The 24,799-nt window shown below is 42.5% G+C and overlaps 1 protein-coding gene across 1 annotated transcript in view; it reads right to left on the bottom strand.

Moving 5' to 3' along the window:
* Positions 1-24,799, bottom strand: part of SYT14 (synaptotagmin 14) — a 78,342-nt gene that overhangs the window by 6,792 nt on the left and 46,751 nt on the right. Inside the window, exons 4-5 of the mRNA XM_040430190.1 lie at positions 22,880-23,332; positions 437-626 (exon numbers count right to left, since the gene is read on the bottom strand). Of these exons, the coding sequence (XP_040286124.1) occupies positions 437-626; positions 22,880-23,332 (643 nt within the window). The remainder of the gene's footprint in view (positions 1-436; positions 627-22,879; positions 23,333-24,799) is intronic.

The following is a 24,799-nucleotide window of genomic DNA, read 5'->3' as shown; positions in this document are numbered from 1 at the left end:
TAATTAGTTAAAAATAATAATTTCATTAATAAAATAATTTCATGAATTTAAAAATACATGCAACATAAAAATTAGATTTAAACAATAGATCATTTTCTGATGATGCATTCCCTTTAAAGAAATTACAACATGGGTTTAATAGGATTGTGTCAAAGAAAACAAAAGTGGAATAGGACCGAGAATAAGATATTTTATATATATATTTATCATGAAAAAAATTATATATTTACCGGTATATATCTATATTTAAAAGAAAGCACATAAAGATTCTATGCACTTAAATTACTTAATTATTTCTAAAGAGGAACCTGAGATTTTATCTGATGACGATATGGCGTGCATCCTGGTCCTTTAGCGGTAATCACGGTGGCTGAACATGATCCCCACAGCCGTAAAACTCATTAGGAAGGAGAAAACAGAGAGGCATTTCACTCACTGGGAGGTCTGCTGGCTGACAGGTTTTTGAAGTGGCTGCCTTTTATCACTTCTGCCGAGAGTCTGCCAGTCGTGGCATTATAAAGCAGGCCGATGAGGATTTCAGGAGCTGCTCCGTGGACCAGTGATTGACAGGAGGACGTGCTCTCTGTGCATGACACTTCTGACATACTCATTTGGGAATCACAGCCCTGGAAATACAAATAAAATCATATTGCGGCTTCTTGTACAGAACACACATAATGCAATGTGAGGGATTGAGAAGGGAAATAACAGTGTGTATTCTGCACCAGGACAACAGAGGGTTATCAAAGAGTAGGATACCAATATCCAAGACGTTGGGGGTAGGATATTAATACTAGTATACTATATGAACACTTGTTTTCTTATATCCCAGGAGTAGCCAATACCTGCCTTTTGGAAGCCATGTTAATAGCAAGCTTCCATCCAGCAGCCTCAATAGTGGAAGAACAGAAACACGTTATGCAGCAGCAAATGTTCATATAGGAACCCCAGACAATAATCCCCAGACAATTTTAAGTATTCACCCTAAAGCTACTGATGTGGACAATGTTCCTTACAGTTCCATACAGTAGTGCCCACAACAGACTATTCCCACCCTACGGTCCACCAACACACCAACCTTGGTTCAGAGTGCTAAAAAAAATAACTCTAGAAGAACCAATACTTTACTGAACTTCCCTCCATTTCCATTACTTTAAGACATGATCCTTCTTGTAGAAATACCCCTTTAAAGGGGTTGGGCTTTATTGACCCTGTGTTCTTTAGACCCTGCGGAGGAAATACCCCTCCATTGTACTCCCAATACCGTAGTCTCTGCTGTGCTCGAACTGCCTCTTACATTTAGGTTTGAAGCGGATATGTTCCGAGTATTCCTGTTCAACTTCATAATGTGTAAGTGGAAAAGTCTGCAGCCAGTCCATGAACAGTGGAGAAGGTGGCATCAGGGGCGTGATGGAGGGGTAAAGTACAGAGGAAACAATCTTTCCTACACATGGTCTGAAGATTCTGGGATTTTTAGAAAAGCCCAGAGAACTTCTTTAAGTGACTATCATAGAGGTCCTCTATGATGACCCACTAAATAATCTCTCCACTATACAGCATTTAGTAATTGTGAGCCATGAGGAGCACTGTGTTTTACATCTGATCTGGAAGACTGTGGAAGAAACTGCATTTCTTGGTGGTGACGCCTTCAATATTAGGGCTCCTGTACAGTTAGACTTACGTCTGCCCCTGCTACTTCATGGTTTTGTCCTGCGCTTTACAAAACTAAAATCAAATCAGCCACCACTTGAATGTACTCATGTCCTCCTATGCCATTTCTTGCAGTCCCAGATCAGTACCAGAGACCATGGGTGGTCAGAAATAAACAGGTATGTGTTACAAACCAGGAATCCAAATTCACAAATGGTCTAAAGAATGAGGCTCTTTTAAATCTGCCTACAATCATTATGTATTTCGCTGAAATATAGTCCTTCAATTGCTAGAACAAAGCCTATAAAGTTACGTCCTAGATAACTTTTACAGTAGCTGTGTCCTCCTGTGCCAGTCTTTACAGCCTGAGATCATCACTGGAGAAGTTAGGTACTCCACAAAAGGTCTCACATAGGTTGTGTACCAGGACAGTGCCCGGAATTTACAAATGGTGTAACAAACAAGGTTCCTTTAAATCATTATATATTTTGGCAAACCTTAAGCCTTCACTCGCTGGAACACAGCCTATAACAATACAGCAGGGATAATGTTTACTCATGAGTCACAAAATAGGAGTTCCAAACAACCAACGCTTGTCTATCACCTGCCATATTGCTAGACAGGTAGAACAGAGGATGTCTCAGTCGGAGCCTGTGCTAGAAGGACTCCATGCACATGATAACCCTGGACAGCTGAGATCACAATTCCTGCAGTTGTGTTTCTCGGAAACAAACAATCATTAGCACAGGAGCTGGTTATTTTCTTACTGACTTACTTGTCAACTTTTCCCATCCTGCAGAAAAACTTTAGATAATGCTCAAGGTTCATACTGGGTAATTATTAATATCTTCCAGGGTATGGAGTGAGGAACGTACATGTAGTCTTGGGGCTTTGCTAATTACCACTTACTGTACCTACGTAGCTCCATGACTTGATCATTTTGTGTCTTATTACTCATATCTGGTTGGTGTTTCTTAGCTGTGAAACAAAGCAATATATTGTAAGCTCGGTGACATGCAGAGCTTACAAGAAAAACCTGTCCACAGGGGGCTTGGCTTATCTGCCTTAACATTTTTCATAAATTATTCAGAGCATGGCTTTGATTTGATGTGGCTACTAAAATCCGACTGCCTACACACTCAGATTAGAGAGCTGCTTGACTGTCACAACCCCTTACTTAGGAATATACGGTATATCTTGTTGTTTTGCATAATGGCAGCAAAATACAGGAAGAGATCAGATTGAAATGAAAAGATTTGTTGACGATTACTGTTTAATATTGAATATAAATCCTGTTTACAGTCACTATAATACGTAGAATTTAAAGAGTATATAAAACCTATGGGCACCTGACAAGAAAAAAATAAATTAGTGGTCAAGAAAAAAAAAGGTGCACTAAGCTTCAGTCTGCAATTTCCATTCACTCCTTCATTTTCAAGCCCCTAAGATTCCCCACAACACTCTTACTTTCAGACTTTCCTCAACTAGACGTGTCCCTCACTGCACTACGTACTTGATCTGTGTGCCCAGGATGCTGCTCCCTTCCCTATGCAATCTGCCTTCTATGTGATTTCCTCCCTATCTAAAGGCTGTGTGAGCTGCCCTTCAAGACTCTTCTCTCCCCTCTCCATACAAATCCACCATGTATCTCTTCCCTTGCTGTTATCTATAACACTGAGATAAGGGAGGGGGAGAGCAAAGAGAGGCATCAACAACAGATGCAGCGCTCTGATGGCTTTATGTCAGATTCCACAGCTAGGTGAAGGACTTGCACACACTCAGAAGCAAAATAGTAGGAAATTTTTTATGAAGTCTATTTAGAAAGTTGCTTAATTTTGCATGAAAAATAAAATTAGTGCAATGGTCTCCATAACCTTTAAAGGGACCCTTCAATCAACTTATATTTATCGCATATTAACAGAGGACGGAAGGGGAGATAGTTTTCTGGACATCATTTTTTTAAGTCATTCCATGTATTCTACTGCTTGTCCTGGCTCATTAAGATGAGTAGATAATCATTCAGGCGACTGACGACACATGTGACCTACCGACACAGTAAGGGAGTATCGTGTACATATTGTTCATATTTAATTGTATACTCTCTTAAATGATGATCGTTGACTGTGTTCAGGTCTAATCATCGTACCCATGGGCGAAAGCTCACACGATGCACATTTACATTACCACAATTCATTAACAGCAAACGATAATTTACTTGTTCACATCAAAAATTTCACAAGTGCTAAGCAAGCGTCGTTAGGTAAATCGTTTTTATTGACACAATTATCGTCCAGCATAAATAGCTAGCGGCTGAATCGTAACAATAATTTACTAGTCTAAATGAGCCTTTAATCTGGCCCTACTCATTCTACACATTCTTCTAATATGTGCGGGGAGCTTCTGATTCTCCTCTGACAGATGAGGGGAAACAAGGATCGGGTGAAATGAACTGCCTCCGGAACTGTCTTCAAGCAATCAATCTTGTTTAAAAGGGATATCCAACCCCTATAATGACCCCCCCCCCCCAATGCCTGTGCTCCTTGTATACATTATACTTACACACACCCTGGCACCCGTGTCGCAGGTGACACTAGGGAGGCTGGTCCCCGTCGCGGCCTACTACTGATTGCTCCCCCCATCGCTGGATGTTTTGATCCTTGCGATGGGGAGATGCAGCGCCAGCCATGTGGGGATCAGGAGCAACGCGTGTGTCGGGGAGCAGGGTAAGTATAATCTACTGTATATTGGGGGGCATGTTTTACACTTTGTATAACCCCTTTAAAGGCGGGTTTACATGCTCAAAAGAGCAGCCAATTAACGGGAAGGAAGCATTCCTTCCCCACAACTGGCTGCTCGTTCAGTGGGGGTGAAGCGCTGCATTTACATGCAGCGATCACCTCCACAGTATGACAATGAGTGAATTACTGTTCCAACCAGTGAACAAGCTTTTTGCTCGTTCATTGGGTGATCGGCTGCACCTTTAGACAGGAAGATTATTGGGAAAGAGTGTTCGTAAGAACGTTCATTCCCTATAATCTGCCGGACAATCGCATCGTGTAAACCCACCATAACCTTCTCAGTCAGACCTATACTGTGATCAGGGAGAGCCACCTGTACTGACTCAGAGTATGCTACATTACACTAATCAATGCAATGGTCATCTTTATCTAGGTCTATCAAGAGAACAATAGCAAATATTTTAAGGAAAAACAAACCTACCAATATGCAATATCAGCTACTTCAGGTTTGGGAGATGCAGTCTGTAGAGTTCTTGGACAGGTTATTTGATAAGGTCCAAAAAAGTTATGTGATCATGATCACTGCTTGATCTCACATCTCCAGTTCAAAGAACCTCTAGGATCATTTATATAAATCTCTAGGATCAAATATGAATGACACGATGATAGCTTCTCTTGTACTGCAGCAGGAGCAGCACCTTCTTAAGATGCAGACTTTAGGTTTCGTGCAGTGTTGGTATTTCAAAAACTCATAAATTCACATTTCAGTTTGCTAAATATCTCACAAAAAGTCTGTCATCATAGGAATGTGGGTGATTGGTAGAGTTCAAACACTAATACTATTTTCTTTTTCTTACAGACACAACTATATTTTGTATATTTAGGTCAACAACCTAAGCTTTTTCATGGCATTCCTCATGATTATGTCCCACTCTCTTGTTTTGGTTATCCTGGGCATAACTTTCTTTTCCACTAAGCCTGGTCTTTTCATAATAGGTCTATAAATACCATGTCCATTTTCCTTCATGCTTCACCTGGAATAGGCCGACTACTCTACGCTAGTAAACCACCCTTCAGCACTTCATCTGGATCGATGATCAACTCAGTTATCTGAGCTTAAATACTTTGACTGTAACCATTGTGTCCACACCCTCCTAAGGGTATCTAGGTGGCATCCTTGACCTTCACCCTTTAACCCCTATGTAGGGATCTGGACTCCAACTGCAGGGGAACTACCAGGCTGCTGAGAGAGGAATCATGGAATCATAGTTAGTGGACAAGTCAAGGTCAGAGCGGGCAAAATTATTTTAATGTGGCAAAAACAAATGGTCACAGCAGGCTTCACAGTTTCAGTACATTCAACAGGCAGAGGTCTGGGTGGGTGAAACAGGCAGAGGTCAGGCACAGGAGTTCAGACAACATGATACACCTCAGCTGGGACTAGACTGACTAGGGACCTTATTGCTCAGGCATCTTGCCATAGGGGAAAGTACCTTAAGGGGGTTGTGCACCTTTGGCGGGGAAGGGGGGGGGGCCCTTCCTCCTGGGCAGACCTGCTCCGGCTCTCAGTTTCTTCACTGCACAGCCTCAGCTGTTCCGCTGGGCTCTCTGGATATAAACTTCCTGTTTGACGCTGCTGCAGCCAATCATTGGTCACAGTAGTGACCTTCTCTTCATGATACACGGGCAACAGGTCACCACTGCAGCCAGCAATTGGCTGCAGCTGTGTCAAACACGAAGTTTACATCCAGAGAGCCAAGCCTGTGGATCGAAGAAGCCAGGAGCCTGCGTCGGGAAGCAGGTGGATGCTTTTCTTTGCAGGTCTGCTCAAGAGGAGCAGTTTGCCAAAAAAAAGGTGCAAAACCCCTTTGAATTACCCATACGATAGGCAGCCGTTGGCTGGGGAAAGATTAGGTCATGCACTCACTTTTTAGGAGCCATGGAGCATGCGTAAACAAAAAATTGCAGGCAAGAAGAGGAGAGGTTAAAGGAGGCCTTCAGGGCAGAGTAAGAGGAACCTTGAGCACTCTAGTGACTATGCCCGCCAGGAGAAGGGAAATGCCGACAGGCACAGACTGCCTACATGCCAGAGCTGAAGGAGGGATGTTCGGAGGCCGTGCCTTGCTGGGACAGAGGGGACATGCAAAAGACACGGACTGCCAGCATTACAAGTAAAATACCTCCTTCAACCACTCACATCAGTATGATGTTTCTGCTTCTGTACCACCAAGGGATACCAAGTCTTACTCCCATGCCCCAAACCTAAAGTATGAGAAAATGGAATCTTACAAGTTAAATTTGCAATTTGTAACTCTCATTTTTATAACTGTTTGACATGATTATAGTGACATGATCAAACATTTCTGATTGCTGGGGGTCCATAGTGCTGAGAAGCCCACCGAATGCTTAAATGCAGAGGACCATAGTACTCAGCTGAGTGCTATGCCCCCATTAGCTTTGATGGCTATATTCAGCTCTCCTCACCAAAGCATTCAGGTACTAGGAAATCCATCGAAAGTATGAACGTTTGGGTCCGTACAATAAGATAAAGCCTCAATAAGTTTAAAGGAATCAATTCTTTACATTTTCACAGAATATGCTGAATATAACATGAATATAACATGGGGCATCATCACATTTTAAGACAGTTTTTGGTCCTTCAAGCTCCAGTGTCTGCCATATTGTACATTATGCTATGTCCTTATGAAATAACAGGAGTTTATTTTCACGAGAAACGCCCAGCTCTCGGAGAGCAGATATCATGCCACCGTTACAACCAATTCTGCAGTTGAACACGACTGTTATGTGTTTTCAGCTGCTTAAAATACAATCAGATTTCTAAAGCTCGTGTTTTGTATGCGCCATAATCTGACACTGCATTATTCATACATAAATAATTATAGAAAAAATGGATTCGAATGTAGGAAGGGGAGACAACAATGCGAAAAAATGTTCTGTGAATCCTGATGCTCCAATACAACGCCAGCTATAATCAGATAATAAAATATATAAGCGTATAAACACTCGGTGGCAGGAACCGGTGAAAGGTTCATACAAAATTCATAAGAGATGATGCGACGCATATGAGCTAGAAGCAGGGTTAAGCACACTGGTGCAGATATATTAAGGTTTATTCTGCACTAGCATATTGCGCCTGCACCATTTTTAGCTTGCGCCAAATTAATGATTTGGATTGTTAAACGTGTCTAAAATCTGTGATCGGTGATGTTGTTTAGAAACTGGTGAAGGGAAGATGTGACACAACGTTCCATAGAGCTTTATGTTACACCACTTTCTACACCACCTTGGAGCTGCTATAATTTTTTTTCAAAAGATGCACCAAAAACTAAGACTGCAACAAAAAAAGGCTCAAAATAGACGCAGGCAAAAATCTGGTGCAAAGCTTGCCTAAAAACACCGGACATCTAGCATGCCTTAAATGAAAAGAATTGTGCCGCATACACTTCATATAGTTGGTGCAGCAAGCGCTGGCCGCAAATTCTGGCGCAAATCAAGACACAATCCAGGTGCCGTGACATTGATCTACGGTATGTGCCCTGTTGTAAAAGATTTCAGTCCAGAATTCTGACTTTAAAAATTCGCAAAATGGGGCTTTGTGAGTGATGTAAAAATGTGAAAAGCAGCAACATTTTTACACAAGTGATCCCAAAAGTCCCATTTTGCAATTTTCGAAGCCAGAATTCTGGAGTGAAGGCATGATAAATCAGGGCCTATATCTTTTACTGTACAACGGGGCACACAGATCAATGTCACTGCGCCTGGACTGTGTCTTCATTTGAACCAGAATTTGTGGCCCTTGTTTGCTGCACCAAATATTTGAAGTGTAGTCACCACAATTCTGCTAGACATAAGGGGGGGGTCATTTAACAAACTGGTGTAAAGTAGAACTGGCTTAGATGCCCATAGCAACCAATCAGATTCCACCTTTCATTTTTCAGAGCTTCTTTGGAAAATGAAAGGTGGAATCTGATTGGTTGCTATGGGCAACTAAGCCAGTTCTATTTTACACCAGTTTGGCAAATGACCCCGAAGGTGTTTTTAGGCAACTTTTGCACCAGATTTATGTCTAACAAGTAGGTCTTTTCCCAAGCAGAATCTCTATACATAAATATATGAAGATCATGTCAAATAGGCTATATTTATAGTATGTTGTTCTCCCCTATACTGCATCTTTTGTATGAAGGACACATTTATTGCCTATGATTGGAAAATGGTAAAAATAAAGGTAGATAATGGTACCAGATAATGGCAAAAATAAAAAAGCAGCATTGCTCACCTCCACAGATACTGCTCCGGTACCTACTGCTCTCTACTTCCTGTCATGGCCCAACACTCCAGAAAAGACAGGAAAGGCCTATTTAGCCAATCACTGGCTTTAGCACTGACCTATTTCAGCCAGACCAGACCTTTCTTGGCATTTCTGGTGTGTCGAGGTGGGACAGGAAGTGAAGAAAAGGGCGATCCGGAGCAGGGTTGAATGGCAGGAGCAGCAGGGGATTAGTGGAGGTGCGTAATGCTTCTTTTTTATTTTTAACATCGTTTGATCATTTTTTCTATTTCTTTTTGAAAGCCTCCTTTAAAGGGGTTGTCCAGGTTTTTTAATTATTTATATACAGGTCCTTCTCAAAAAATTAGCATATTGTGATAAAGTTCATTATTTTCTGTAATGTACTGATAAACATTAGACTTTCATATATTTTAGATTCATTACACACAACTGAAGTAGTTCAAGCCTTTTCTTGTTTTAATATTGATGATTTTGGCATACAGCTCATGAAAACCCCAAATTCCTATCTCAAAAAATTAGCATATCATGAAAAGGTTCTCTAAACGAGCTATTAACCTAATCATCTGAATCAACTAATTAACTCTAAACACCTGCAAAAGATTCCTGAGGCTTTTAAAAACTCCCAGCCTGGTTCATTACTCAAAACCGCAATCATGGGTAAGACTGCCGACCTGACTGCTGTCCAGAAGGCCATCATTGACACCCTCAAGCAAGAGGGTAAGACACAGAAAGAAATTTCTGAACGAATAGGCTGTTCCCAGAGTGCTGTATCAAGGCACCTCAGTGGGAGTCTGTGGGAAGGAAAAAGTGTGGCAGAAAACGCTGCACAACGAGAAGAGGTGACCGGACCCTGAGGAAGATTGTGGAGAAGGACCGATTCCAGACCTTGGGGGACCTGCGGAAGCAGTGGACTGAGTCTGGAGTAGAAACATCCAGAGCCACCGTGTACAGGCGTGTGCAGGAAATGGGCTACAGGTGCCGCATTCCCCCAGGTCAAGCCACTTTTGAACCAGAAACAGCGGCAGAAGCGCCTGACCTGGGCTACAGAGAAGCAGCACTGGACTGTTGCTCAGTGGTCCAAAGTACTTTTTTCGGATGAAAGCAAATTTTGCATGTCATCCGGAAATCAAGGTGCCAGAGTCTGGAGGAAGATTGGGGAGAGGGAAATGCCAAAATGCCTGAAGTCCAGTGTCAAGTACCCACAGTCTGGACTGGTGTTGGTCCACTGTGTTTTATCAAGGGTAGGGTCAATGCAGCTAGCTATCAGGAGATTTTGGAGCACTTCATGCTTCCATCTGCTGAAAAGCTTTATGGAGATGAAGATTTCATTTTTCAGCACGACCTGGCACCTGCTCACAGTGCCAAAACCACTGGTAAATGGTTTACTGACCATGGTATTACTGTGCTCAATTGGCCTGCCAACTCTCCTGACCTGAACCCCATAGAGAATCTGTGGGATATTGGGAAGAGAAAGTTGAGAGACGCAAGACCCAACACTCTGGATGAGCTTAAGGCCGCTATCGAAGCATCCTGGGCCTCCATAACACCTCAGCAGTGCCACAGGCTGATTGCCTCCATGCCACGCCGCATTGAAGCAGTCATTTCTGCAAAAGGATTCCCGACCAAGTATTGAGTGCATAACTGAACTTAATTATTTGAAGGTTGACTTTTTTTGTTTTCAAAACACTTTTCTTTTATTGGTCGGATGAAATATGCTAATTTTTGGAGATAGGAATTTTGGGTTTTCATGAGCTGTATGCCAAATTCATCAATATTAAAACAAGAAAAGGCTTGAACTACTTCAGTTGTGTGTAATGAATCTAAAATATATGAAAGTCTAATGTTTATCAGTACATTACAGAAAATAATGAACTTTATCACAATATGCTAATTTTTTGAGAAGGACCTGTATATATATATATATATATATATATATACACACATACTGTATATCTGCCCCACCGTCATCGGGACTTGACCTGAACGGACAATGTCATGTGCAACGCTGGAACCAATGATTCGCCTCAGTGGTGACATGTTCCCAAGCGGCATATGACCCAGCAGTGATGTGCTGCTTGCTGAGGCCAACCATTGGCTGCAGCGGCACACATGACCCTGTCCGTGCAGGACGTTGACACGCAAGGCTGAAAGTCCACTGAAGACAACCATGGAGCTGGGGGAAACCAGGTCAGTATGATTTAGAAAAAAAACTGGACAACCACTTGGAGCATCAGCGGAAGCGCTCAATGTCAAATAGCAGCTTTTTATTCGTTTTTGAAATTCAAGCATTTTAACAAACAGTAGCAGATTTATTGCACACCTTGAGAGGGACACCCTGAACAGCTTTTTGCTAAAACCTCTGGAAATGAGCTCAAAAGATAGTTTCAACTTGAAGAACTTGCCGATGCTTCTTCTTTGCATCTAGTCAAGTAGGTACCAATGTTCATAGCGTATTAACACGTTGCTTTTGTTGCGCTTGTTTGAGCTTTTTGTATACCGGGAGAATCATCATATCTCCATTCAGCATTGCCGGTTGCATTGTGATTGCATTAGTCCTGTTTTACAGTGCGGCGCGCACAATGGCAGCCTGTAACGTACTGCTGTCGTGCCTTCTGAGGATGATGAGCGGCTGATGTTATTTGCCTTTGCCTAATCAGTCACACACAGGTTTTACTCCAGAAATAATTTTGAAATGCAAATGTGATTTCTTTTATTGACTAAGGATGAGCATAGTGGCTTCTGAAACACAGGATTTATTTACTGAGGGGCTGTAATGAGATTTTTTTTTTACTTGAGAGTTTTCACTGATCCCTCTATAAATGCTTTTAGACTATGTGGATGGTTTATTTATTATGTATTAACCAAAAGTAAAGCTCATTGATTCAAGCTGGGGATTCCACTGCAGGGAACTATGGTAATGTATTATAGTAATGTAAATTCTATCCTGGAGATCTCAAGGACAACTCTGCATGGATCGGTGTATGATTGCTTACACACAGACACAATGGCCCACATTACTAAAGGCCCATTTACATGGGATGATGCCCAAAGTGCAGTACCCCAGATCTGGGAGTATCTGCAATTGCGATGTTTTACTTGTATTTCGTTATGTATTCAGTATTTTTATGTATTTTCATACGTTTTGACCATTTATTGCAGCAGGGAAGGTATGATTAGCAGGAACAGAGCTAGCCACCCTGTTCCTCCCCTCTTGGTAGGAGTGGGCTGGTCCCGCTTCCTGCCAGGAGTGGGAGTTCCAGTCCAGTTAGTGAATGGAGATGAAGCACATGTCAGAGCTCCTACTTCTAGGAACCGTATCCACTTTCTCCTGTGAGACAAACATCTTCAGTATCAAGAACGCTGCTTCCGGAAAGCATCAGTGTGCCAAGACAGCAGAGTAATCAGCAAAATTTCAGCATTACAGACACTGCTGCAAGGTGCGGGACTATGGCTCAGACACCCATCACCCAAGCCACCTCCAGGCCAGACTAATATCAAGCCAGTATCACAGTGGACATCTATATCCACAAGTGCCATTACATTTCCACACAACAAGCCACCATACCTTATCTGGTGTCAGAAACTGTGCTTTGTACCTTATACTGCTGGATGTGCCTCAAGTTATATTTTGCACAACAGAGGCTTTTACTTCTGGTCTGATTCTTCAAACTACTCTTTCACTGCAGCAATCCCCAGGGAGTAACAGCCTGAGGGAGTACACCGTGAGACAAGACCTCATCAGGGCCACTACGACTCTCATCCTCTGCACCAGCTCCTCAGGGCCTCGCTACAACAGCAATGATCATGAACTAACTTGAATGTTTCTGATCATTGCACGATCGTTCAGCTGCAGTAGAGTTGCATTTACATTAAGCAATCATACCCTCTGTATGATCATTCATCCCCATACAGATCCTTCATTTGACGATGTGCCCCCGCCAAACATTGATTCTAGGTGCCATATGAAAGATGCGATCACCCAATGAACAAGCATCTGCATATTCATCAGGTGAACTTGCATTCGTAGGATCGTTCGTTCTAAATGGCTGCTTGATGCTTGGCCCGTGTAGAAGTGGTCTAATACTGCCAGGTAGTTACACCAGTCTAAATAAATGGTGTCAGTTACATATATACGTAGTTGGTGGGTTGAAGAAGTCCATCAAGTTCAACCTTTTGATACTTACAAACCCCAGTTGATCCAGACGAAGGAAAAAACGCACTTCAAATAGCAGAGACCCGATCACCATAATTCCACCGACAGTAGAATCCTTCAAAAGAAACCTGAAAACCCACCTCTTCAGACAAGCCTACAACCAGTGACCCTGCTGCCTCTATACCGCCATGACCTGCTTCACCCGCACCTACTGTGTCCTTCTCCCATACCATGTAGATTGTAAGCCCTCACGGGCAGGGCCCTCTCTCCTTCTGTACCAGTCTGTAACTTGTCTTGTTTATGCTTAGTGCAATTGTCTGTATTATGTATGTGTACCCCTTATCATATGTACAGCGCTATGGAATGAATAGCGCTTTAATAATTAATAATAATAAAGTGGAAAAATTCCTTCCTGACCCTTGCTGACAATCAGATCTCCTGTTTTACAAGGAAGATATATAACCCCTTCTTAAAGGGATACAGTCTAGGAAGAAAGCTGCAAATCAATCAAGTGCATAAAGGTGGGGGGGAGTTTTCCGCTCATGAATGGGTCCCACTGCAGCTGCTCAATAATTTGGGAAAAGTCCTGCAGAAGAAAAGTAAGTGACCCAGCGTTGAAACCAGGGTCTCTGTAACTACAGGGTGGGCCATTTATATGGATACACCTTAATAAAATGGGAATGGTTGGTGATATTAACTTCCTGTTTGTGGCACATTAGTATATGTGAGGGGGGAAACTTTTCAAGATGCTGCACATCTCGTATCTTCACAGCATAGACGATTGCCTTCAGATGATACGAGATGTGCAGCACCTGAAACTACGGATACTGGAAGCCTGTGCTAGCATTTCTCCTGCGGTGTTGCTATCAGTGTGTGAAGAGTGGGAGAAGAGGGTTGCATTGACAATCCAACACAATGGGCAGCACATTGAACACATTTTGTAAGTGGTCAGAAACTTGTAAATAACTCATGAAAGAATAAAGTTACGTTAAAACCAAGCACACCATTGTTTTTCTTGTGAAATTCCCAATAAGTTTGATGTGTCAAATGACCCTCTTCCTATTGAAAAAACAAAAGTTGGATTCAAAATGGCCAACTTCAAAATGGCCACCATGGTCACCACCCATCTTGAAAAGTTTCCCCCCTCACATATACTAATGTGCCACAAACAGGAAGTTAATATCACCAACCATTCCCATTTTATTAAGGTGTATCCATATAAATGGCCCACCCTGTAGATTATGCTACTTTCGCCAAAATTATTGAGCATCAAGAGAAGTTTTACAGCTTTTTAATGATGCAGTTTACGCCAAAAACTAGCTTAAAGGGTTTCTACCACCTCATTTGGACCTAATTAGCTGTCAGACACTAGCGATCTGCTAGTGTCTGCTCTACCTAACCATGCTATTCTAAGACCTTTGTGTGCAGCCGTTACACTAAAAAACCAACTTTTATTGCTATGCAAATGAGCCTCTAGGTGCTATGGGGGCGTCTTTCCAGCACCTAGAGGCTCTGTCTACTCACCCTGTATTCCGCCCCGCTCGTCCGTCAAGCCCGCCCATCTCTAGATTGCCAGCCTCCATCTCATCCATCGGCCGAATTCTTGCTCCTGCGCCGCGTGCGTCTGTATTCGGCGAGGCGCAGTGACTGTCTGACCGCTCCCGAACAGACGACGCCCGGCCGGTCAGACAGTCACTGCGCCTGCGCCGAATACAGACGCACACGGCGCAGGCGCGAGAATTCGGCCGATGGATGAGATGGAGGCTGGCAATCTAGAGATGGGCAGGCTTGACGGACGAGCGGGGCAGAATACAGGGTGAGTAGACAGAGCCTCTAGGTGCTGAAAAGACGCCCCCATAGCACCTAGAGGCTCATTTGCATAGCAATAAAAGTTGGTTTTTTAGTGTAACGGCTGCACACAAAGGTCTTAGAATAGCATGGTTAGGTAGAGCAGACACTAGCAGATCGCTAGTGTCTGACAGCTAATTAGGTCCAAATGAGGTGGTAGAAACCCTTTAAGCCACACAATAAGTTTGGCCTAAACAGACTGCAACTACAGAGTGAGAAAATGGGCAGGGTGTGCATGTGTTCAGCTTACCTCCACTGAGAACATAAGTACTGGGCGTGCTGATCCAACATCTCCGACCCTTCTTTTCCCCCGACATTTGCCATCGAAAGAAAGTCAGGACACTGCTTATACACATTAGATGGTCGGCTAGTCGCTCCAAAAACGGGCAGATTCTGCCACGTTTATTTGATTTGTATTGTCTCTCTTCCTGCTTGCTGCTGCTATGTCTATGGCAAGCAGGAAGAGAGAAGGGAGACGGCACGCGCGCACTGAACGCGCCTTCTCTTTATACAGCTGATCGGCAGGGGAATCGGACCCCACCCGATCTGATATTGATGACCTATCCTAAGGATAGGTCACCAATAGTAAAAGCCCAGAGAACCCCATTTAATGCCCACTGATAAAATGATGTCCATTGGACTTAATTCCAAATGGTAATGCTCCTAACAGACTGTCCTTAGAGTAGGGACACACATGCTACATGGTGGTGTCACACTGCAAATAAACCAAGCTACAATGCCTATATAGTACTAGTAGCAAAAAAAAAAAATTGTTTCAGAAGCTACTATAGTCACGACTCATCTCAAAGGTGGCCGTAGATCCTGAAGTGATCCAAGCAAATAATGTCATCCAGAACCCTTTATAAAAAGATAAAATCACCAAGGTTTTATTTTATCCTATTAAAAAAACATATCTATCGGTATTGATTTTCAATTAAATATTCAGATTGTATGCGGTTTTCCCTTGTTTACAGTGAGACACCACCATCAGATTATGTTTATAACAGCATCTTCCGTTGATGAGGGGTTTCCTTTTGGATGCTCCATATTTTTGATTTTTGTTTTTTCTGATGCCAAATGTGAATTATGATTGTCATACATTTCTCCATCTTGACTCATTTTGTCTCTGGGGTTAATTTAGGCGCCACCCATCTAGTTAATGGCGTGTCCAAATGTCTTGTTTCTATTGGCTCAACGTGATTTCGAACGTCTATTTTAATAATGTGTATGTCATTTTTTTACAATACGTTCCGACAAAGGGCTTGTGTAACGCGTCCAAAACGCGTCAACGTCTTGTGCTTTGTACCCTGTCATCAATAAAGTTTTATAATTGTAACTGCGCTGGATTACATTTCTTTTTTTGTGGCTGGAGCTCCGTCTCACTGTGTCATGCCCGGTCCGCAGGAGAGGCCCCTGGTATATAGAGCCGGTCAAGGTTAAAAAACCTATGGTACTGCTATTAAAAAAAGGTTTGAAATTAATAAGTTGCTTCCATGGATCAGTTTTTTTAAAATAAAATAAAACTTTTATAAAAATATAATTTTTTTTAACGGGTATCGGATGACATTTTGTTGTCTGGATCAAAGCAAAAAAGTAGCACAAGCTCAGGACTAACAGCAACATAGGACAGCCATACCACTGAGCCCGCTACACAGAATTATCATAAAAACACAGCTCCCGCATTGCAGTGAGTATAAAAAAAATCACATAAAAGTATCCACAGAGCGGTTACTACACCCATACGCATGTACCAGACACAGGACCATCTCTAATGGCCCTCCAGGAGCTTACACTTAAGCAGTCAATCAGCAGCCCCTTCAACGTAATGGTTCTTCCTGTTCTAATCCGTTCAGAGATAGGAAAAAGCCATCGGCAGAAGTACAGTATGGTATGATTTTGACAGTTTTACTGAATTCTGCATACTTTTTTTGTCATGGAGCTGGACAGTCCGGCTCTTAAGGAAAGAGGCCATTTTGTGCTTGCGGTTTGCAGTTTGCTGATAGGGTTAACCTATTACCAATTTGCGAACCTGAATGTACCGTTCAGCAAGGGAATTCGACCTCTAACGCTACTTTTTGCAAACCTTACGTGCGGCATTTCAATCAGAGGACGGCCACATTAAGTGTTGACAAGTGCAAGGGGATTGACATGATAACTTCTAACGCACTTTACCGATCCCTTCCGCCGACACTGGCGCTGACAGTGGAATTGCTCTGGTCTGATAAGGGTAATTCACTTATCTGTTCATTCCACCGCTATAGTGTCTGAGCGTGTCACTGATGAAGAGCGACACATTTTCTTGCTTGAAAATCTTCGGCTTCCAAAATTGCTTGTGTGGCCTGCTTAGAAGGAGGCCGAGTTAAACAAAAAAAAAAGGCAGGGAAGTGAAATAAAGTGTGGAGGGGGATGAAGGCAGCTTTAAGTAAAGATTACTTGGGCAGACATATTTCTGGGCACCCCGTCAGTCAGAGCTGTAGCTTGAGGCAGGACTGCAGAATAATACATACATAGCGGTGCTATATCACAAACATAAATAGTACTGTTATACCATACAAAAGTGCTGCTATACTGCACAAACATATACCGTAGTATTGCTATATGATACAGACATGCTGAACATACACATTATATACATACAGTACAGACCAAAAGTTTGGACACACCTTCTCATTCAAAGAGTTTTCTTTATTTTCATGACTATGAAGGCATCAAAACTATGAATTAACACATGTGGAATTATATACATAACAAACAAGTGTGAAACAACTGAAAATATGTCATATTCTAGGTTTTTCAAAGTAGCCACCTTTTGCTTTGATTACTGCTTTGCACACTCTTGGCATTCAAGAGGTAGTCCCCTGAAATGGTCTTCCAACAGTCTTGAAGGAGTTCCCAGAGATGCTTAGCACTTGTTGGCCCTTTTGCCTTCACTCTGCGGTCCAGCTCACCCCAAACCATCTCGATTGGGTTCAGGTCCGGTGACTGTGGAGGCCAGGTCATCTGGCGCAGCACCCCATCACTCTCCTTCATGGTCAAATAGCCCTTACTTTCAAAGTTTTCCAAATTTTTCGGCTGACTGACTGACCTTCATTTCTTAAAGTAATGATGGCCACTCGTTTTTCTTTACTTAGCTGCTTTTTTCTTGCCACAATACAAATTCTAACAGTCTATTCAGTAGGACTATCAGCTGTGTATCCACCTGACTTCTCCTCAACGCCACTGATGGTCCCAACCCCATTTATAAGGCAAGAAATCCCACTTATTAAACCTGACAGGGGACACCTGTGAAGTGAAAACCATTTCAGGGGACTACCTCTTGAAGCTCATCAAGAGAATGCCAAGAGTGTGCAAAGCAGTAATCAAAGCAAAAGGTGGCTACTTTGAAGAACCTAGAATATGACATATTTTCAGTTGTTTGTTATGTATATAATTCCACATGTGTTAATTCATAGTTTTGATGCCTTCATAGTCATGAAAATAAAGAAAACTCTTTGAATGAGAAGGTGTGTCCAAACTTTTGGTCTGTACTGTATATACACAATACACACAGTACTACCTTTTCCTATCTCTACCTGACTGTGACCCCAACCTCACTATGCCCCTGTTGAAATACTCCAGTCCAATAATACATACCTCGTACATAGCAGTGTTAGATCACAAACATAAGTAGTACTATTATATATAGTGTAGCTATACCAAACATACATAGTACTGCTATATCGCACACATCTATAGTACAGCTATATGATACACACATTACATACATATGCAGTATACCCAAAAGACACACATATAATATATACAGTACAGACCAAAAGTTTGAACACACCTTCTCATTCAAAGAGTTTTCTTTATTTTCATGACTATGAAAATTGTAGATTCACACTGAAGGCATCAAAACTATGAATTAACACATGTGGAATTATATACATAACAAACAAGTGTGAAACAACTGAAAATATGTCATATTCTAGGTTCTTCAAAGTAGCCACCTTTTGCTTTGATTACTGCTTTGCACACTCTTGGCATTCTCTTGATGAGCTTCAAGAGGTAGTCCCCTGAAATGGTTTTCACTTCACAGGTGTGCCCTGTCAGGTTTAATAAGTGGGATTTCTTGCCTTATAAATGGGGTTGGGACCATCAGTTGCGTTGAGGAGAAGTCAGGTGGATACACAGCTGATAGTCCTATTGAATAGACTGTTAGAATTGGTATTATGGCAAGAAAAAAGCAGCTAAGTAAAGAAAAACGAGTGGCCATCATTACTTTAAGAAATGAAGGTCAGTCAGTCAGCCAAAAAATTTGGAAAACTTTGAAAGTAAGGGCTATTTGACCATGAAGGAGAGTGATGGGGTGCTGCACCAGATGACCTGGCCTCCACAGTCACCGGACCTGAACCCAATCGAGATGGTTTGGGGTGAGCTGGACCGCAGAGTGAAGGCAAAAGGGCCAACAAGTGCTAAGCATCTCTGGGAACTCCTTCAAGACTGTTGGAAGACCATTTCAGGGGACTACCTCTTGAAGCTCATCAAGAGAATGCCAAGAGTGTGCAAAGCAGTAATCAAAGCAAAAGGTGGCTACTTTGAAGAACCTAGAATATGACATATTTTCAGTTGTTTCACACTTGTTTGTTATGTATATAATTCCACATGTGTTAATTCATAGTTTTGATGCCTTCATAGTCATGAAAATAAAGAAAACTCTTTGAATGAGAAGGTGTGTCCAAACTTTTGGTCTGTACTGTATATATATATATATATATATATATATACATACATAAAACATACACATGCATACATTACACTTACAGACATACACATTACATAAACATTATACAGAGAGAAGAAGGAGGGGGAAGGCAGGACTTCCAGAGACCCCTCTGCCTGGGGCAAGTGTCCCTCACCTTATTACACCCCAGTTGTCAGTAAACCCACAAAAATCTCTTCATTTATGCTCTCCTTGTAGTGTCACTTTACTCCAGGAGTCAATTCTATTTATCTAAAAGAACTTCCATACTTGCACAAGACTAAAAGCAAAACTGTGAACTCAAATATCCTTTAAAGGGGCTGAAACAGAAAACCGATATACCACAATATTAGGAGATAGATCGACAGACAGAAAAGGGTTTGGTTACATGGAGCTGACTGGCTAAAAGTAATTCAGCTGTCTATTGGTGTTGGAGATAATGCTGGGACTTCTTGCTGTGATAGTAGGAAAGAGCTGCCTCATTGACAGTCTGAATGTAATTAACTTGTCTGTCTGTGCACCAGCAACATGCCTTCCCCCACCCAACCTGAAACCCACAATGGGAGCTGCAGAGATGCCAGGTGGTACATGCATACGACTGTCCATAAATCAAAACCTAAGGCACACTAGTTAAAGGGGGAATCCCATGATTAATGTAAAAAATGAAATCAGACATCATATAGTACATGAAAATATCTTTCTAACAAACTTAAAACTAGCCCTGTACCTCACATGGATCCAGAGATCTCCTCTTTTATTGCTCCAATTGTTCTGCTAGATTTATTTCAAGGGGGCATGCACTTTCTCAGGGAAGAGGGGGGGGTGGAACTGAGCATGTGCTTCCGGTTCAGTGAGCAGGATAAAGAAATTAGAAAAACAAACAGCAGGTGGCGCTATACAGATAGATTTCAGTGAATAGCTCACTTACATGCAATTAAAAAAGTATTCGGATCCAGGGGCTCGTTTGAAAAATGTAGAATATTTTTTGTGGGACAACCCTTTAAGGTAGCTTTTTACTGGCCTCTGTGCAAGTTATAATGGATTATGAGAGTATGCTGTGTTCCACAAGTATTCATGCTTCTGATACATGATCCAGTCTAGTCTGACTGTGGTTCTGATCGATTCTGATCTGACCTCCATGACCAACCTCGGCTAGTTTTCTTTACTCCAGGTACCACCGTTCATTGACCTTTATTTAGTACGTTTCAGCATAGACTTTCAGTAGTCATTGTCCCTACCGAACAACATATCCTTTTATGACCCAATGTTGTTAGGCCAGACGAGTACCTCAAAATGCCGTCATGTGAAAAGTAGGGGTGTTATAGGTCATTTTAGTGTCCAGATCGGTGCTTTCTGTGTGTACTGAAGGAACCAGAGCATTACTCTCAATGATATACAGTACGGTATATATAACCTTTCAGCCAAAACATTAAAGTCTATAAAAAGCTCTCCCATATGCCGGACCCTTCACATTGAATATACTTACCCAGCTCTCCGCTCCTGGTCCCCGCACCGCCGCAGCAGCTTCTCCCTGTGCGCAGATGGAAACATCCAGTGTTAGGGGGAGCAGCCAGTGGCAGGCAGGGATGGGAATGAGCCTCCCTAGCATCGCGGGTGACGCTAGGGGGGCTTGTCCCTATCCCTGCCTGCCATTGGCTACTCCCTCCTCCGACACCGGATGTTTTCATCCACGCACGGGGAGAAGCTGCAGCGGCGGTGCGGGGACCAGGAGTGGTGCAGGAGCGGGGTAAGTATATTCACTGTGAGGGGCCCGGCATATGGGTGAGCTTTTTATAGTCTCGGATAACCCCTTTAAGGGATCTAACTTTGTGTAGGTCCCTCCCTCTTGTGCTGCCAAAAACAGCTCTACACATTGCAGCCTGGACTCTATAAGACCTATCAAAGTGTCCCAAGACGTCAGCTGCACATCCTTTAAAGGGGTTTGCTGGGATCGGCATGTTAAATAGCCTATCCTTAGGATAAGCCATCAATATCAGATTGGTGGAGGTCCAACTGCCGGCACCCCTGCCAAAGTTTTTGTGAGCACCGTGGTCTCTTCAATATTTTACGGACAAAGTTACAATACCCTGGAACCCCACTACTAAGTAGACAATGTGCAGGAAGAAGGACTGCAGTAAACATTGAAGAGACTGCAGAGTCCACACATTGTGACCCCCCTTCAAACAGCCGATCGGTGGGGGTGCAGAGAGATTAAAGTCCCTTTAAGTCCTGTAAGTTGAAGAGTGGATGGGACTGACTTTTTTTTCATTGAATCCCACAGAATCTCCATCAAATTAGGATATGAGGGATTTTGTTTTTGACGTGTTTATGTTTGTCATGAGCCTTGGGCACTCATAATTCTGCCACCCTTTCACCATTTGTCCCTCCTTTGACCACTTTTGGTAGGTTCTGACCACTTCATACCCGGAACACCCAAAACACCTGCCCTTTTAGAGATGCTCTGACGCACAAAGTTGCTCAGATCCTTTCACTTGCCCACTTCTCCTGCTTCCAACTTCAAGAACTGACTATTCACTTGATTCTTAATGTGTCCCACCCCATGAGATGTTATGGCTGATCAGTTTATGCACTTAAAGGGGTTGTCTAACTTCAGCAAATGGCATTTATCATGTAGAGAAAGTTAATACAAGACATGTACTGTACTAATGTATTGTGATTGTCCACATTACTGTACCTCCTTTGCAGGCTTGATTTATTTTTTAACCCTTAGCATACCGGAGGTTTTTTTAGTTGCTTTTTTTTTGCGCATTGAATTCAATTACCGGCATCCTCATTAGCCGCAGAGGATGCCGGTAAGAAGCCCGGAAGCGCACTTGATAACGGCATCTAAAGGCTTTAATGACCGCATTTGGCATTACTATCGGTCGCAGTCATTAGCTACTCGTCTCTGCTGTTTGAAACAGAGGATACCCGCCGGTCATGACGCCCACTGCACGAGCAAGTGGGCGCCACGTTTGCACTTCACTCCAGCGCCGTACATGTACTGCGCTGGTAGCAAAGGTTAAACTGCTCATATCCATGGTTATGACTATTCTGAAATCTATAGGAATGTGCACACTATAGGCAAAAGAGCCGGCCAATGCACACTCCCGTGGTCTCTGCCACCAGAGAGGCCAGTGCATTTTCACTACACGGTGCAAGCACGACCACTGCTGCTGGATTGCAGGGTGGTCATAACCCCTGGATACGAACAGTGTATAATGTGATGGAAAGATTAATCCAGCCAACAAAGGAAGCAATATGGACAATCTTAATACACAAGTAAGTGCCTTGTATTAACTTTCTCTACATGATAAATGCCATTTGATGCCATGAGACAACCCCTTTAATTGAGTCTCAAGTTTCCAATTTTTTATTTTGTAAAGGCTTACCAACTAGCATTTGCTTGTTTCATCCTTATGCTGTATATTACTTACCGAGAGGCTGTAGGCAGGCTCTAATACTACGGGGACTGCTAGCTTTCCTTGGAGATTCAGCTTCGTCAGGTAAAACACCTTTTCTCCGACAATCCTTTCTTTTTTCATACGCCGTACAAGGTAAAGTCTGAACCTCACCGCGTAATTTGCAATCATCTCCGATTCTATGTGGTTAAACATGAAGGTCTCTGTGAACATCGGGCAAGGTCCCTTCTGGATGGCCGTTTTGGCTCTCTGCTTTTTCATGGGTAACAAAACAAGATGGACCTGCCAGGAATTGCTATTCCCAGTCCTGTTGTGTGTGGGCAGGTCGGTGACAGCTGTCACTGTGACAAGTAGTTTCTGCTCTTGTGAATCATAGTCAAAAGTTACATCCAATGTGCCGTATTTAGCTACTGGCTCCGGATCAAAAGACTTAGGAAGCTGTGAAGATGATCCTCTGGCTGACAAATCCTACGGAGAAAAAAAAATAGGAGCATGCATGTATTTATTGCAATTACGTTCAGATCTTTAAAAAAAATAATTAAAAAAAATATATATATATATATACCGTATATATATAATTTCTATATCTATAAATTTCAAGTATTATAGCTCAAAAAAACATGAACATGTACAAGATAACAATGACCAGATAACAAGACCTGAAAATAAACCTTCGAGAAATTCACAGAATACATTATAGCTTCTTCCTCGAGCTAAGAACTTGTCAAAATTGACTGTTAAGTATACCCCGAATTAGTGTTATAGCCTCGGGACTTTTTACTTGACTTGGGAATTTGCAGAGGAGATACAGATTGGCACTCGGCAGAGTCAATGGAAAAATTATTTATTAAATAACTGGGTGTGAAGGAATGCACTAGGTCTGTAACGGTATAGAATCACCGCGTTCCTGCAAATTGAAGGTTTTGCACCTTCAACACGATCCGACAATTGTTGCATAGTGGGAATTGGGAGAAACTGTAAATTATTCACCATAAAGGCTATGGACACCTTCTGAGCCTTTTTTTTCCCATTGATTTACAGGTATTTTAGGTTAAAAAATATTTTTGTAATACATTTTTACCTAAATGTTTGCTTGGTTTGGATTCTGAGGCTTCAATGTTTCCAAGTACATAGAAAGTTCCACAGTGATACCCGTCAGGATGGCTCAGTCTCCAGTCCCTCTCATTCCTCTGCTGAATGATCTTCCATGCTGATTTATGACCACATCAAAATTTCAATTTTGATGCGGTCATAAATTAGCTTAGAAGATCAAACAGCTTGATGAATTTATCACAGAACAGAAATCTGTAGTTTGGTACTATGAAATTGTACAGCACACCCTTTTCTTTTCCAGCCAATGGCCGGCTACCCTGGGTTACTTAGCGGGGTTATGCAGATATTGAAGCTCTATCCTCAGGATAGGTCATCAATATCAGATCGGCAGGGTTCAACACCAGAGACCTCCGATTATCAGCTGTTAGAAGAGGCCGGGCACTCCACGAGCATAGTGGCCTCTTTCTAGGCCATCGTCACCATACATTGGTCACATGGCCTAGTTGCAGATCAGGCCCATTTAAGTCAATGGTGAGGTACAATACCAAGCACAGCCGCTACACAAGTTATGGTGCTGTGCTTGGCAACCAGCTCCGGTAACCACCACAGCTTCCCGAAACAGCTGATCGTCGGGGTGCCAGAAGTCGGACCCCCGCCGATGTGATATTGATGACCTGAAGGATAGGTCATCAATATCTTTTACCGGATAACCCCTTTAAGGCACCTTCCTCTATGGGAAGAAGTCCGAGCAATAAGTTCCAGTCTGCTAGTATCCTGCAATGGTGTACTGTTCTGTGTACCAACTTCTGCCATGCTTCACTGTGTTTAGGCTGCATATCGGGCATATACACAGTAAAGCAAGCATACTGTCCACGGCATCAT

Source organism: Bufo bufo, chromosome 4 (genome assembly GCF_905171765.1).
Source record: "Bufo bufo chromosome 4, aBufBuf1.1, whole genome shotgun sequence".
NCBI lineage: Eukaryota > Metazoa > Chordata > Amphibia > Anura > Bufonidae > Bufo > Bufo bufo.
This window is presented reverse-complemented; position numbering and strand designations above follow the sequence as displayed.